The 17,591-nt window shown below is 33.5% G+C and overlaps 2 protein-coding genes and 3 non-coding genes across 5 annotated transcripts in view; 1 reads left to right on the forward strand and 4 right to left on the reverse strand.

Annotated features, from left to right (window-relative positions):
- The window catches only part of LOC135123612 (NAD kinase-like), a 48,956-nt gene extending 46,458 nt beyond the window's left edge, over positions 1–2,498 (reverse strand). Inside the window, exon 1 of the mRNA XM_064048416.1 lies at positions 1,998–2,498. Coding sequence (XP_063904486.1) covers positions 1,998–2,140 — 143 coding nt within the window. The 5' untranslated portion in view covers positions 2,141–2,498. The remainder of the gene's footprint in view (positions 1–1,997) is intronic.
- On the reverse strand, positions 1,067–1,137 carry Trnag-ccc (transfer RNA glycine (anticodon CCC)). The gene has a single exon. It is a non-coding gene; the product is annotated as a tRNA-Gly (tRNA).
- Positions 1,433–1,522, reverse strand: Trnay-gua (transfer RNA tyrosine (anticodon GUA)). The gene is given in 2 exon segments: positions 1,433–1,468; positions 1,486–1,522. It is a non-coding gene; the product is annotated as a tRNA-Tyr (tRNA).
- Positions 1,847–1,919, reverse strand: Trnak-uuu (transfer RNA lysine (anticodon UUU)). Its single transcript has one exon. It is a non-coding gene; the product is annotated as a tRNA-Lys (tRNA).
- A 7,326-nt stretch (positions 2,499–9,824) lies between the features above and the next one.
- On the forward strand, positions 9,825–17,591 carry LOC135123616 (ralBP1-associated Eps domain-containing protein 1). Its single transcript, XM_064048426.1, has 3 exons — positions 9,825–9,983; positions 10,034–10,451; positions 15,904–17,591. The coding sequence occupies exons 1-3, from the start codon at positions 9,834–9,836 to the stop codon at positions 17,235–17,237; spliced, it is 1,902 nt and encodes a 633-aa protein (XP_063904496.1). The 5' UTR covers positions 9,825–9,833; the 3' UTR covers positions 17,238–17,591.

Below are 17,591 nucleotides of genomic sequence, written 5' to 3' on the forward strand. Positions count from 1 at the left end.
CTCTCCAATGATGAATCTACAGGGTGACTCAAAAAAAAATGAAATAATAAGTCAATTTATTATATCCTTCACAACATTTTGCAAAAGAAAAACTCGTTTGAAAATTTACTTTAACATTACATGTGTACATATCTTTATATTAGCCTAGGGGTTCTTATAAAAAAATAAAACGTAAAATCAAATTTTATAATTTGAAAAATCACTCCAACCATATCCAGCCATTGCAGGCATTTGTTTTAAAATGTAAGGTTATACACACAGTTTCTGTCGACCATGCCTTTTGTGTCAAATGAATTCCAACGCCTACTTCAAGTGATTTTTCAAATACCCGTTGTTTCAGGGGCGAGGAAGGTTCTGTCGAAGTAACCTTCGACCAATTTTTAGAAGGTTTTCGTTTCTCAGTATTTCAATTATAACTCGAATATTTTTCCCGAAGGCTAACCAGCAAAAGCCATTTTACAATAGCCACAAATTCGGTTACTGTGCTGTCCAACTATAATCACCTCATAAAATTGTAGTGGATGCAAAAATAACGTTCTGAGTATAAGCTAATGCTTGAGACCGAACCAAAGGTGTCGCTTAAACTTTGATTTTAATCAATTTTCGCCTTTATGTGGCGGTATCATTATAAACAATATAGCCAAAACGTTTGGGGTGCCTTATCTATCAGTTATCAGTGTTATTACAAAATAGACCTCAAGTGCAGTCGCGTACAGTTAATCCGATTGGGAATAACATGTGGTTTAAAATACATATATGTATTAAGTACATGGTAGAACTTTAAATCAAATTGTCAAAAAATATCTATATAAGTCAATAAAAATATTGTTGATAATAAGAAACAGCCTTCACTTGATTATAAGCAATTTGACCATGTGAATTGAATAGGCAATGAAAACACTGATCGTGTTGCGAAAAATAGGCCTGAAGCGTTTTCAAACCAAGACTCAAAGGTTGTGTCATTATTTCAGTTCTTAATTGTTACTAAAGATTTGTAAAAAATTGTAAAATAAAAACAAGATGTGTTTATTTGCAATTTAATTAAAAAAAAAAACAAAAAAACGAATGCACTGCCCGGGAATCGAACCCGGGTCGCAAGAATGGGAATCTTGCATGATACCACTACACTAGCAGTGCTACGCATGCAGAGTGGAAACATTAGGTACTTCTAGTCGAACTTTAATCCAGTATTAAATAAAATGAAGCAAATTGTATTAATTACAAACGACGATTAAACATACCAGTTAACAGAACCTTTAAATATGAAATAAATCATGAAATGAAAAATAAAATAGCCATTCTTTAAAAATAGAAAACATACATTTTTAATAGTGTAACAACTAGAGTTTTACATAAGTAAATTTTAACGTTTAAAAAATTAATTTCGTAATTCGTATATCAACAAAATTTGTAAATACTTGCAAAAAAAGTTTCCTTCGAGCCGGATTTGAACCAGCGACCTATGGATGTCTATCGAACGTGCCACTACAGTCCACCGCTCTACCAACTGAGCTATCGAAGGTTGCTGTGTGAGTTGCTTTAACGAATATTTATAGTGCACATTAAAAATTTAAACGTAAACAAAAAATTTAAATATAAATTGACGTTAATTAAACAAATTAAACGCTATAAATTTCCAGTTTCACTGCAATTTTATTTTAATTTTATACCTTATCGTTTACGCGAGCTATAAATACTCCACTAACCTGGCGCATGATAATAAGTAATTACCTAGGAATCTAATAATCACATGATAACGTAGAAACACGTCATTACGTATAGTATATTATAAAAATAAAACATATGTGCTTACTCCGTTACCTCCGAACAGGAAAAAAAAGAGTGCCGCCCGAGCAGGGACTTGAACCCTGGACCCTTGGATTAAAAGTCCAATGCTCTACCGACTGAGCTACCCGGGCTTGTACTTCATTGCTACTCCGAGTTATTTTTAAGCGACTTAACAATTATATTGCTTAATTTTAGAAAACGAAACTTACCGAAAAGTATTCAATTTTTCGATAGCTTTTCCAACCACTGTCTTTTTCAAAGGAGTAGGACTAGTTCCTGGAGTGCTATTTTCCGAATTGATCCTCTCGTCGGCCACCAAGGCCCTAGCCAATTGCATATCACCTTCGTTCATTTTTTCCTAGCACTTCACTCCACCGAAGAACAAACCCGCACCAAAACTGAGTTCTAATAATTGTGCACCGGTGCTCCTCGAACTAATTGGTACTTACAGCACACCTAACATTTGCTAAGATCAAGGCAAATGAAAAATCATAATCGCAGTAAGTACGGCCCTGACCTAAATAAATCGCAGATAAATAGGTGGGCGCGCTTTTGTTTTGTGTAGGGCAGGGTCAGGCTTTCTTTCTCTTGAGGTCACTTATTTTAAGATTGGCGCCTTTTCACTGTCACTGCGAGACTGAATTTTTTTCGTCGTGATAAGCGTGAGTCTGTTTTTGTTTTGAAACCGGCTTCGGAGGAGTTTGGCCAACAACTAATCTGAACTTGCCTTAAACGGTTACGTGTTGTGTGTGCGACTGTCTTTTTTTATTTGAAATTAACCTGACGCTTAATAAATTAAAATAAAAATCTAGTACAAGAACCGCTCGAAGCAGTCTCATTATTATGAAACCTGTGAAGGAAAACATTTATTATTTTAATGAGGTGTGTTTTCCTGGTGGTTTTGCGATAAGAGAACGTGGAATGGATGGAGCGTGGTTTTTAAATCGGAAAGTTTGATAGATAAAAACGTAAAAACCTCCAAAACTGAAACCCGCTTCTTAAAAAACTTAAAAAATTACTTAGAGCGAAATTCTGCAAAAGTAGGTTTTTCATTAATCATACGGTGAAGGTGTCGAAAAACAGTTTAAATTCGAATAAAAAAATATACATTATTTGATTATTATTAAAATGCACACTGATGTAACGTATTCCAATAATTTTAGTCGTTTAGTGTATAATTAATAGATAAAATGGCGTCATTAACATTTCTTAATGGGATAACATTACATTTAATCACTCTTAAAAAATCACTGTTGGGTTAGATTTGGTTAGAATTTTATCACTAATAACCGTATTAATTTTATCTTAATCACTATTCGCCTTTCCTTTGATTACTGTTATATGTATTCATTAAATATCCCGTAAAATCGTCTTTTTTGTGACTCAAATTCATTAATTATTATTAAGCAATTAATTAAGCATGTTATTTATTTATTTTAATTTCCAGAAATACATATATCTACATTTAAGAAAGTATACTGAAAACAATGCTTCCTCTACTGCTGACACCTTGTAATTTTTGCTCGCTTACTTAGTTCTTTTTTAAACTGTGATACGCCCATTTTAGTTGTGCTAAGTAGAGTTCCATACATTTTGCGAAAAAACGGCGATTAGTTTAGGTCTTATCAATCCTAACAAGAATCAAACTGACCACAATGTGTATATCTATACTTGTGAAACCGGCCTGTCCGAACTGCGGTGGATTTTTAATCCTCGACCGAATTGCGGTTCAACATTTTTTGACTACCTGGTATCTTATAGACAATTTTAGATTCTATAAACATATGTCTATGAAGTACATCCTTTGCAATATATCGTTTTTCGGTTTTATCCACAGAATTTATTTTTATAATTACCAAAATTAAGCAGGTATGGGTGCACTTGCGCCCTGCCTCCTAATCCCGAATGGAAATGTACCGCAGTTCGGTCAACTGTACCTGACTACCTGATATGTACTTGACAAAAGTTTTTACCACAATTCGGTCAATAGTATCCATAATTATGTATACCTGGGTACCTGACATTTGAGCAAAATTTCCACCGCAGTTCCTATACGACCTGTAAAGCATCAGCATCAACCGTGGCAGGCATCTTCCGGAAACCCGTTTGGACAACAGCTGTTATATAAATAAATAAACTTCTAATTTGTGAAAATATAGAAAGTTGAACAATTAAATATGTATGGTTGTAAGGATTTCTAAATTGTTCTGATTTTAATAAATCTGAACGATTTATACGTACTCGTAGGTATAAAAAAATAATAATAAAAGGGGAGTAAAAATTAAGATAATCCATCAGTTTTTTGTTTTTTTTTTTTGAGGACAGAAACTGGTGAACTTGACTAATGGATTAACCTCTAATCTTCGTAATAGTCTTTAATTGTTTATAAAATTTAGTTGTGGTAGCCAGTGTCGGATTGAGGACATGGATCCATCACCGGGAAATTTACAAAGTGAGGCCCTATGTGACGCTACCAAAAAAACAAAGCTAGTAAAAAAATTGTGGAAAGTTATTTTGACAGAACTTTCCTCGCCCTTGAAGTATAATCCGACAAATTCCGCTTCATTAAAAAATTATAAAATTAAATAGATTTGTAATTTTTTTTTTTGATTACGTTCCCCTACAGTGGTAACTGTTAACCTTTATAAAGTGGTGTAATTAACTTCCCCGCAACCCCTGCGTCTTTAAATATGAAATATAATTAAAGCAGATAACTAACGGGAAAAAATGTAGAGATTCTCATTTTCTCAGTAACTTATTTCAAAGTTAAATTGTAAAATATTTTTATATAATGTTGTTTTTTTTTTTAAATTTGGATATTAAGGGTACAAAATCAACACGGCTTCATAAATCACACATGCAGGAATACGTTATTTTATAAAATTTAAAGAATATTTGTTGGACAAAATCCTAACATGACGTCATAATTTTTTAGGGAGGGGAAGAAACAAATTTTGATTAACGATTTATGATCTTTCCTATAATCGTAAAACGTTTTCAATATTTCGGTACATTCGCTTTTGCAATTTTAAAGTTAAATTGTAAAATACAATTTTAATAACGGTTTACCATGCTTACGATGTTCTTAAAAAACTTGCAAGTTTTCAGAGCATTCTATTTTACAATTTCAAAATTAAATTAAGTATAAAATGTTATTATAAAATTTTGACTTTTTCCCCAAAAATCTGGATGTCTAGGGTAAAAACTTGACATGGATTCATGAATCACACAGGCAGGAGTATGCCATCTATAAAAATTAAATATACTTAATACTAAAAAAAAGGGGCAAATTAGTAATAAGCAAAATGCTACGTGTGACCCCACATTTTGTTTTTTAATTTACTATAAAGTGCTTTATCATTTTTTAAGAAAACAGACTAATTTAGACGTTGAAATTTGTTTTTGTGAAAATCTCAAAAAATCCTAGTCAAAATTTTTAGAAATGCACAACTTTAAAAAAAAATAACCTTAAAAATGGGGTGAAATGTTAAAAAAAATGCATTAAAAAAATTTCACGACAAAAATTTACTTTTTTTATTTTATAAAAAAAGTATTAAAAAAACTTCAACGTCAAAATTGGCCTGTTTAATTAATAAAATATACAGCACCTTAAAATAGATGACGAAACAGGTAAAAAATTAGCTTAAATAGATAAAAAAAAGTGGGATGAAACGTACTGTTACTTTGATCGGTGAATAAAATCTACGTGGGTAAAACTCAACAATTTATTTCTTAATAACTCGAATTACACAACTGATTATTACACAGTAATTATAATTCCGGCACACCTTGACTGTACTCTCGTGGACTCGATTGATTGAGTAATCCGTTCTAGATGTGCGACGGTCGAGATCTTTCTGGATTGGCGTTCGAGACTTCCGCTTCCAGGTTTTTCTCTACCGATCCGCCGCTCGGTCGCTTTGATGATGAGTGATTATCGGCGTACAGACCAGAAAGTTCTCGACGGCCCATAGGCGTCATAACAGTACCATTTTACTTTGTACTGATCTCAGCTTAGAAATTTCATCTAAAACGTCCTATAATCCAATCTTTAAACCTGAGTCATTCAGATGTGAACTGGATTTCAAATAACAAACAATGCTTTTAGAATCACCAAAATTTATATTTGGTAAAAATAAATTAAAGAAATTCAACGAAATTATAAAAAGGTGTCATATTATTGTTTTAGAGGGGAGTACACGAAAAAAGATTGATTAATGGTTTACCGTGCTTACGATAACCTCAAAATGTTTGCAAAATTTCAGAGCATTCGATTTTGCAGTTTCAAACTTAAATTGCAAGATGTTGCAATTTTGTTTTTTTTTCCTCTAAAAATTTAGATGTCTAGGATAAAAATTTAACAAGGGGTCATAAAACACATTTGCAGAAGTATCTTATTTTATAAAATTTAAATAATATTTAGTACTGTAAATTATGGCGGTGACGTCAACAAATTGTTGGTAGGGATGATTAGCCAAATTTTTGCTTAATAAAATCACAACAAAACCTTGGAGACATAAATATGGAATGGCTTACATAATATATCTTTTGTGTACATTTTGACATTTTAGGTTTAAATGTTTCAATTTTCGAATGAAATTTAGAGAATTAGAGCTATATAAACTCTGAAAAATGTTTTTTCTTTGTAAATTGACTTTGTTATGGTTAGTTTTATACTACAGGCAATAATGAGTGATGTCATTTAAGTGGACTTTTCAAATACAAATTATTTTGCAGAGGTTGGTACTTTGTACTAGGGTCCAGGGACTCCAGGGATTCAGAGTAGGTAAGTTATATTTTCAATGAAAGAAACCAGCATGAGAGGATTTTTGACTTGAACTTATACTCTAACTACTTAAAATGTTTACATGTTTACAATTGCATTTTTTCTTTTCTATCCACTTATTATCTTGCTTTTTTCCAAGGTAATTATTGTTTATTTTAACGTGAAATTTAAACGACTTCCATCACGGAACTGGTTTTCAAGTAAAAGTAATGAAACCATTACAAGTAAATTTTATTGAACAAACAGAATATGTTTGTTGGTGATGGTTGGCTTCACTGCATGAGTCAATTAGGCTTTTAGAACACATTTAATGGTATCACTTTTCATTATTTTAAAAGCAACTGTAAATTATTCTAAAAGTGGTACTCAATCTAAAGACATAGATAAGGCCAAAAATATTAATTACTTTAAGTAGGTAGATTTATATTTTGGACACATATTTACTCTTTTAAGGCATGATGAAGGTCAAAAATAAAACTTCTTGAAAGTATAAGTTTTCATGACATTTATGCACGAATAAAGTGCAAATTACTTTCCACGATTTGTGTATCGAATTCGATGAATAACATAAAAAATTCGTTCTCCACAGAGGACTTAACAGAAATGGTGGTCATTTTTCAACGCCCTATTATTAATACTAAATTATATAATAAAAAATGTGTCCTCGTACATATTGTGTTACCGCCCTATTTCTGAAGCACATGCATGAATTAAAACAATGAATCAAAATCTTAATTACCATGTATTGTGTCGATGTCATGGTCAATTTTTTATTAGAGTTTTTATTTGAGTAGGTATCCATGACTAACGAGAACTTTCATCGTAAAATATGTAACAATTCTAGCACAACTCGGTAACTTGTTTGATATCTGTTTTTTACAGCACTGAAAATAGATCAAAATGTCTTAATAAAAAGTCAGCCACCATATGATCTCAAACTTTTTTAGTTACAGTAAACTATGAAATGCACCGTGTAGTTGGCATCACTGATTTGGAAATGATGGCTGCCTTTTAAATAGGCCCGTTTGTGGCAAATACTTACACATATATTTACATAAAATATAATTATAATGTCATATAGAAATCAGTGATACCAACTATATGGTGTATGTCTTGTCAACTACAACTCCAAAGGTTTTAATCGTACTGTGTCTTTTTACCTGAAACATAGATTTTTAGAAAAAATCAAAATTATATAACATTTTGCAATTTAACTTTGAAACTACGAAACCGAATACTCTGAAATCTTGCACACGTTTTGAGGTTATCTTAAGCATGTTAATGGTTAATCAAAATTTGTTTGTTTATGCCCCCCCACCCAGAAAAAGGGTGATGTCATATTACAATTTTGCCAAATAAATATTCTTTAAATTTTATAGAATTACATACTCCTGTATGTGTGATTTTTACAACATTTCAGAAATTGTAATTTAAAAGACGTAAAAATGTATTTACAAATTCACATTTTTTTAAACATACACAATACAACCACGCACAATCGATTAAAGAATTAGAAAGCATTGAATATTTCATACAAAATACAACATCACGACTTCACTCACCTAAAATTTATTGCAAAAAAAAATCAAGAGGTCACCGCTACAATAAATAATGAATAATAAAATAACCATTTACCTTAACGATATGTTGTTAACGATTTCACTTTTGGTTTTTATGTTTTAAAAAACTAAACAAAGCAGATAAAACCTTGTACAGCATTACCTAGACAAATGAATCATAAACGCAAGTGTGAAACGCTAAAATACTAAATAAATCTGTAAAATTATTTACCCCGACCCCTGGGAACAAAGTAGAGTCTAGGAAATAGTGAATATTGACTTTCCAAAAGTGTTTATTGCAGGTGCCAAAGTAATTGCTCAGGATTATAGTAGCGACAGTTTACAATACTTGTCTGATTTTGGGTTGCTTGTCCGAATGGATCAAGGGTTTTGGGAATCAGACGTCTTTGACCTATAATCTTTTAAAGTAAATAGTGAAACCAACGGTGTTTATGGAAAGAAATTTATAGACAAATTCAGATAAAGCTAAAGATACCTCTTAAAATAATCATTGTCAAGTGATCTTTCATTGTGAAAGAATAAATGCCTAAAAAATGTATCCATGATGCACCTTTGGTCCCTTTTTAATCCTAAATGATTCATTGAGGGCTTACATTAAACAGTTTGGCAACACAAAGTCAATGTTCACTATTTCCTAGACTCTACTCTAATTCCATTACGGAATTATCTTTTTTAATACCATTTTTAAAATACTGGCGTGTCCGAAATATCTTCGGAATATTTTACATACGCGTCTTTAACCAGTTGATATAATTCTTTGTCAGAAGTATTATTTAAACATTTGCAGACAAAACGTGAAAAGTTTGGTAAATCTGATGAAGTCTTCAGAACGCTTTGCTTCATTTTAGTTTAATTAATAAATTTAGTCGCTTCCTCTGTTTTTAGGAGACAAAATCATTCAAATCAAACAGCGTCCTTAATCCTCGATGTATAAACATAAACAATCGAACTTAAGCATATACTGATAATATATTTCTGACGCTGTCTAAAAACAAAATTGATATACCTAACTACTGAGCCTGTCATATGCTTACATGTGTGTTTATATATGTACTTATATGTGTAAGTATGTAATAAAGTTTTAGGTAAGTTTGTTTTGCATCAAAGCTGTAACAATATTACATTTACCTTTCAAAACACAAGCACCAATAAGAAATTCTGCTTGACAATAAGTTTGTTTGTGAACCACAAAGGCGTTAATTGTTAGATTTTCAAAAAAAACTGTTTCATTTTAAATCATATGATACATATGTGAAAAATAAACAATGAAAGTTAAGTAAATATTTTCTTAAAACTTATTGTCGCTCATATGATCATCATGTGCATCACATTGTCGTGCAAATTACTGTTCTCCACCAATGAAAATGAGAAATCTAAAAAACGCAACACGCAGTTGCCAGTTTGTATACCGCAGTATATAGGGTGACAATAATTTACACCACAGTGCACGTGTACGGCTGATATTTGTTACTAAATACTTGTTAATGAATGTCACAAATTGGGATTCCTGCAACACTCAGCGGAAAATAGTGAAAGGAAGCAATTTTATTTAAATTTAACAATCGTTAAATTCCGCCCAAGTTCGTCTACCATCCGACGATTCTCCAGCCCAAATCCACAAATCACAAACCCAACTTAGCCTCATCTCCCCTATTACAGCTAATCAGCTGTCAAAAAAGATGGAGGAGTTACAGCTGTCAGAAACTTTACAACGATATTTTTCCGATGTTTTCCTATGTTGCGATGAAGAAAAATCCGGAAACGCCTCCCTGACCAAAACCGTCGAACTAATCAAATCCGGAAATGTGCCGGAGGACGTCATATCCCAAGTAAGTACGACAACGTACTTAACCTAACTTTTTGACATTTCGCTTGTCAGATTTCAGAGATCTGTTGGGGCCAAAACACGACCAGTCTGACTAGGAAACAATTTTTTTCCGCTTTGAAATTAGTAGCGGCGTACCAAGCCAATATCCCCATACAATCCGAGATAGTAACTTCCAATTTGGAGCTGCCTTTACCCAGGTTTACTTGGAACAACCTGGAGAATGAAGCGCAGATTCCTGATTTAATTGAACTGAGGAACGATGCCAATGATTACGTTGAGCAGGTTGATGCTAACAGTACTGATTCGGAGGTTGATAGTGATACGCTTAGTATAGTTAGGAATGGTTCACCTGAAATATCTAGTACGGCTTCCGACAGCCCAACGCCCACGAACAGTGTGCAGGATAGGAGTTGGGCGGTCGGTGGTGCATGGCAAGGTTTAGTATCCGAAGAACAACGACAGCTTCTAGGTAAGTCAATCATGATTTTAAAATAATTTACACAAATCAAGAGTTTTTCCGTAATTTTTGCAAAACTTTATTTGATTTGTTTTTAATATTTCCCTTGTTTAATTTTATCACAGTTAATATTTTATAATGTATTAAAATGTAAAATGAAGCTTACTGATTATAACTTTCTAAAAATTTTAGATGAAATAATTATAATAATTAAAATAAACTGTTGATAAATTGAAACATTAGATTCATGAAATTTTTATTTGCATTGGTAATTAAGAAAAAATAGAAAGAATATCGTCATATATGTAGATTGAAGATTCGCTATGCACTAGATACTTCATGACGTCATCATTTTTCATGGAACATGTAGGTATTTATTTTTTTAGATTCGGTAATGGCTGTTCAAGATTACAGAAACAGTTTTTTTAAATTCTGATTAAAAAACTTGCTTAATGTAAACAGTGACGGATATCCTTGATGCATTTTTAATAACTGTTCATTATTACTAAAGGATTGTGAAGATTACTTGTCTTTAATTCATGTTTAACTATCATATTTCAATAATTTCATGTTAACTAATAAGACGACAGTCCTTAAGAAACCGATGTAGTATATCTCTGTCGTTTATTAAATTCATCAAGTAAATTATGTATAAAATTTTATTTAATTTATACCATAAGAAGCGCGTGCAACAAAATATCTTAAAATAACCCTATTTTGGGATCTTGTTGTGAACTACCCTGACTGTGATTACGTCCTGGCTACAAAGGTTTTGTAAACACAAACATAGTGACAGTTTGGGCAAAATCGCTCTTATAATGTAATGTGAAAAAGAACTAGATTTAAAATTAACCGCGTAGGAGGTATTTTCTACGTCATCAACATGTCTCTCCAAGGTCATGATATACCCTAACCTAATCACTATAAAGGGACCTTGGGGTACATTATTTGAAAAATAAAAGAAAATTGTTTCCAGAGAAAACGGACTGCAGTCCAAGAGACCTTACGAAAATTTTAAGTATGTATAGGGGAAACCTTAAATAATACAATGGTAAATGTTGTGGGTGTTCTTTACGACGTTCTTCAAAAACGTAAAACAATCAAACGAACCATTAAGTCAATTGATATCTGTGAAAAAAAAAGTGTAAAACAATGTTATCTGAAAAACTAATTTTATTTTAAGCGATCCAGAAATAACTCTCCTTTTTTAAACTTTGTTAAATTCTCGGAATTTCGGGCATTGAAGGAAGATTATAAGCATCTCTCAATATTATTCTATTATCACTTGTCAAACAAAAAATTCATACAACAAGAATTGGTCCAAGGTTACTTCGAGAGAACTTCCCTCGTCTTTGAAGTACAGTCCAACGAATTCCACTTCTTTGAAAAAATATAAAAAATGTTTGTTTTCTGATAACCTTTATACAGACTCTCTAGAAATTATGGAAACGGTTAAATATCGTGAGAACCAGTTGTACAAATCAATTGAAATTAGATATAGTGGTATAAGAAGTTGTGCTCTAATTTTTCGTCACACAAACACATCAAATAAAATGGTAACCGCTTCGCAGGTACGACTAATAGATTTTTGCTGTCCAATTTTTAGAAATTACTAAGTATTATTCTAAGTAGGTCCGTGACAAATTGTAAACAGCAAATAGACAGACAAAGTCATAAAAATTCCTCGATTCTTTTCGGTGAACGGATGAACCGTCGTCAATAGCACCCTCCAATCCCTGCGCACCGGGAACGCAAATTTCGATTATTATTTTATCATTATTAAATATCGCCGGGCGCATTCTCTATTTTCAAGAAATCAGGGGGACTCATTTTTAATTTGATGAATAAACAATTCCGTGATGACGTGATTAACATAGATAATAATACTAGTAACAGACCATTACCAATGCAAGACAAAAAACACAAAAGTGGCCATTCGTCCAATGGATTCAATTACTATATTTCCTTAGCTTACGCTCGGGAAGTAAAAATTGTTTTGATTTGAATGAGTTGGTCGCCTCAAAACATAGGACTAAAATTATTGATAAAATCGAACCGGATGTTCTGAATATTATTATTATTATTTTTATTAAATAAATTTCATCCAAATAAAAATTGCTATGACGTAATAAATGTAGATAATACACAATGCGAGAGAAAAAAAAGAAAAAAAAACGAAAAGCCAAGTTTGGAATCGAACGGTCGGTATTTCTCACGCTCAACCACTAAGCCACGACCGGGATGCTTTACGCTAATGGTAAACTACTATTATACCGTGCATTATGTTTTGGCAAAAATTTGGACTCAAAGCGGATTCGTAAACCACACTTATTCAGAAGTATATTGTTGTATAACAGTTAAATCAAATAAACATAGAATTTTTTGAAATGACGTCATCAAATTGTTAGGAACGATTAGCAAAATTTTGGTTAGTTTTTAATCATCTACATGATACGTCTAATATATGTACAAAATTTGACAACAATAGGTCCAGCAGTTTCGGAGATTACGTGTGTAATAAAAATGGATGCAGACAGACAGACGGAAATGAGAGACTACTTTTTTCGTACTGTAGGGGTCATGAAACGTCGAGAAAATATAAAAGTGGTCATTCGTCCGATGGACTCGATTACTATACTTCTTTAGCTCACGCTCCGGAAATAAAAAATAATCAATAATCATTCATTCTTTTTATGTGCCAACTTTAATTTTATTAACGATAAATTGATGATATTTCAGTGTTAAACTCAACATCGACGAGCGCAACTTTTTGCATATAACCATCACTCGGTATTTCAAACTTTGAAATAATTCTTACTAGGTATGTGTCGTGATTTCGAATCGAATTAAATATTTCAACACTTCCGGAGTTGTTGAAATCTTTTCGTCTTTATCGAAATGTAATGACGTCACATCACAAAATGGCGGTGTCAAAACTCTTTCGAGTCGAAATAACTGTTATAATGAGATGAAAGGAAACAAGCAAAATTAAATTATGCCACACTCTCTCAAGAATTTCAAACATCATTAAATGATGTTAAATTCTGCATTAATTCAAATGAAAATGAAGTTGATTAAGATTATATGGTCACGTTGAACGAGTATTTAAAATCGGCGTGGGTAAAACTCAACAATTTATTTCTCAATAATTCAACTTTGCACGACTGATTACGCAGCGATGATGAACAAAATAATTCCGGCACAACTTTACTGGACTCTATTTCGCACAACTTGTCTCGTTAACTGAATAATAATCGTTCCCGAAGATGGCCTCTATTTAAACCTCTACTCTCTTTCTAGAGGTTTCGTGATCGACGTCTTTCAGGCGACTTCCGCTTCCAGGTTTTTCTTTAGCGAACGCCGGTGGGCTACCGTCACCGACGATGAGTCACCCATCATCGACGCACATACTAGAAAACCCATAGGCGTCGTACCAGGGCGGAGTATGGGTTTATTTCGTAACCATATCATGGATTCAATAACATAAACACGTACAACAAAACACATGAAAGAAACACAACAGGCACAATTTAAATACGGTCAAAATCAAAATAATAATTCGAGAATAAATCTTCAAATTCAAGCTGTGAGAAAATAATTCGGACGTAAGAAAATAAGATGTTTACATTATTATTATACAAAATAAACATAAAATACACTGTACTTTTTGATATTAATTTAACTGATGATAATTTTCAAGGTATTTTCTTTCAAAATGGATCAACGTTTAAGATATTTAGTTTAAATGCCATAAATGAACTATTTTAAATTTCGAGTGAAAAGTGATGAAGTGTGAATGACTCCTCATATTTTGCACATTTTGGATAGGATTTATTCGGCAAAATTTTAAGGTGCCGTCATAAATTTTTTGGGAGGGGATAAACGAATAAATTTTGCTTAACGATTTACCATGATTACGATAACTTTAAAATATTTACAAAATTTCAGAGCAATTGGTTTTGCAGTTTCAAAGTTATGTTGCAAATTTACTATTCAGTTTTGAATTTTTTCCAAAAATTTTGGATGTGTAAGGTGAAAATTCGACACCGATTCACACACCACAAGTGCAGGCGTATCTTCTTTTATAAAATTAATAAAATTTATAATAAAAAACTTTATTATAAATTTTGGAGGTGACGTCATCCCATTGATTGTGGGGATGATTAGCCAAATTTTAGTTAGCGTTTAACCATCTACATGATATTTCTAATATACATACAAAATATGACAACATCGGTCCAGTAGTTTCGGAGATTAGTTGCCTAATAAAAATGGATACAGACACCAGACAGACAGACGGAAACGGGAGACTACTTTTTCGTACTCTAGAGGTCATGACACGTCGAGAAAATCTAAAAGTGGCAATTAGCTTACGCTCGGGAAGTAAAAATTTTAAACTTAACCAATTGTTAGACCACTTTAAACGGACACGTTCTTACCCTATCAACAATTACTTAAATTACCTTGGATTTACAAATAACTGTTCAATAACTCACAGCCCGGGAACAGCACCTCTCGGATCTTTAGGGTGACTCTCTTAAAATGCTAAAATTGCCACACAGACGCTCTCCTTAAGTAAAAACATCCAGAACTGTTAGTCATTAAAATAAGTTGAGCCCGAATAAGTGAATCAAAGTTTTACACATTTCAGATTAGAAAGTCATTAATAAAATGATTTTATATTAATTACACTTGTTGAAGACGACTTTGGCGTCGAATGCGATTAATTTTTATGTATACAATTATTATTTATGAAATTTCAAACAAAATTGCTTATCAATTTTAACAAGTAGTGAGTGACCTTCCAAAAATCTGTGTTCGGACGCCCCTACCAACCTAAAAGATGACATTTACTAATTCTACTAAATACTCTAACCATGCATGGGTGATTGCCTACATTATTGAATGTAGTTTCAATATCAAATTCAGGACACTGCAGTATTTTTTAAAATTTTGAAATTAACTCTAGCGTTAATCAACTTATTTATATTGTCGAAGAATACTGATGATAAGTTTAAATAATAATGGGTACATATTATATGGACCTACTTTCATAACAAAAAATATTTATAAACATGATATTTTAAGTTAATGTTTCTTAAACTGTTTATAAAGCAATATTAATCCCGATAAAAATAAAGAGCAACACAAGGTTACTTTATAGTGACACTTATTATAAAGTAACCTTGAGAGCAACAGTATTAAACATATTAAAAACAATTTTGTAATAATAAAATTTAGGTTGCCCTGTTCTTATCTTAAAACCATTAAGTCAATATTAAAAAATATTGAAAAATTACGAGTATTAATTGGGAAGTGAAAAAAATTAGAAGGCCAATTTAATGATATTCTTTTTTTTTTAATATATGTTCAACCTGACTAAAATATAATTTAAAAAAAACAAGGGACAAACTCAGTTTCCTTCATTAATATCTCATTTGTTAATTGTTCGTTAATATTTCAGGTACTGAAGAAGAATCGAGTGATAGACACAGTAGCGAAGAGGACACCGAAGTCAGCTCGGAAATATGGACGATCAATCCCGAACAACGCGAATACTACACTAATCAATTCCGATCCCTCCAGCCAGACACTAATGCCTTACTAGCTGGACCAGTAGCTCGAATGTTTTTCGAAAAATCCCGCCTTCCCGTACACGAACTCCGCAAAATATGGCAGCTAGCAGACGTCACAAAAGATGGCGCCCTCAGCTTACAAGAATTCAACACGGCCATGCACTTGGTCGTCCTCAGGCGCAACCACATAGAGCTCCCCGACGTCCTCCCTCCGACCCTCATCCCCGGCAACGAAAGTCCCCTTTCCGTCAGCCCGGAGACCGAACCCATGCTATCTCCCCAAACGAAAGACACCGCCAAAGAATGGACGAAATTCGTCGACAGTCCAACGAGCTCCGTTTCATCGCCGGGTCCGAAACCTGTCAATTTCGACTTTCAGAAAATCACTTTGGACAAAGACTCGAAAATTCTACATCCCGTGCCACTGAGGCTAACACCGGAGACTTCCGCCGCCGTGGCGCCACCTGGAGAAGATCTAGTCGACAGCATTGAAGCGCACAGTCCCAAGAAATTCATCGACGTTTCGAACAATCCACAAAACAACAACAACAGTGCTATTCAGAGACCTCAACCGAAGAAAATCAGCATACCTGGTCCAGGGGCGATCCCGCCACCGCCCACTAGTCAGAGCAGCGTGGAGGAGGGGCCGGTGAGTCTCCCCGCCTTCCCTCCGCCGAAAAAGGAGAAGCCGCCGCCTCCTCCGCCTCGACCGTTCAAGAGCCACGGCCGGAGTTCCTCGCTGGACCTGAATAGGCTGAGTAAGCTGGGAGCTCCGCCCACCGTTCCGCCCAGGATCAGCCCCAACATACAGTCCTCCAAGAAATTGATCAATCAGAGGTCCGAAGGCGACACTGGAGCCGTGGAGAACGCGTTCGCCGCCAATTTTGATAACTTCGAGAAGTACGAGAACGTGGACGAAGGGATCTTCCCCGGGGATTTGTACGAAGCTGAGCGGAAGAAGATTTTCGCCAAGTTCACGGCAGGGAATAGCGAATTACCGAGAAAGCATGGTGCTTTTGAGGTGTATAGGAAACCGGCCAAAAGTCAGGAGAGCCCGATCAGCGGAGAGGATAAAGCTAAGTGGGAGTTGTTCCAGAAGTTGCAGGAGGAGAATACCGTGTTGTTGAGGATTTGCCAAGAGTTGAGTCAGGAGCTGGCGGATATTAGGGAAGAGAAGATGACGCTTAAGCTTAGGTTAGAAAAGCAGATGAATATGGGATAGTTTTATCAGGTGTGTTAGTTCTACAAAGTACCCGTAAGGCGTCCTCGATTAAATCAAAGAAATACTTTTAAGTTGAATCTCCAGGTATTATTAGGCCGACAGTGCCATAAACTGCCTATCGTGAATCTTTGAATTGTTCAATTATTATCTAATTTGATTATTGAGTGAAGAATATTTTTTTAATATAACGTTATCAAATGAAATTTGAAGATCTTCTATTATGTATAAATTATACTGTTGTTCAGAATTTAATTTTATTTATATTTACGGCTCTATAGCAGCAAAGTCTTATATTTTTCGTGTAGCTATAGGAAGACTGTATTTTAAAATTAAATAAAACTTAAAGATCAATAA

The sequence above is a fragment of the Zophobas morio genome, unplaced genomic scaffold, assembly GCF_036711695.1.
Source record: "Zophobas morio isolate AGI-343-1 ecotype UQ-CSIRO unplaced genomic scaffold, CSIRO_AGI_Zmor_V1 ptg000006l, whole genome shotgun sequence".
In the NCBI taxonomy this organism is placed as follows: Eukaryota; Metazoa; Arthropoda; class Insecta; order Coleoptera; family Tenebrionidae; genus Zophobas; species Zophobas morio.

Coding starts and splice junctions, on each gene's coding strand:
- LOC135123616 (XM_064048426.1), top strand. CDS start 9,834: ATGGAGGAGTTACAGCTGTCAGAAACTTTACAACGATATTTTTCCGAT. Junction 9,984..10,033: donor CGGAGGACGTCATATCCCAA/GTAAGTACGACA, acceptor TTCGCTTGTCAG/ATTTCAGAGATCTGTTGGGG. Junction 10,452..15,903: donor AGAACAACGACAGCTTCTAG/GTAAGTCAATCA, acceptor TTAATATTTCAG/GTACTGAAGAAGAATCGAGT.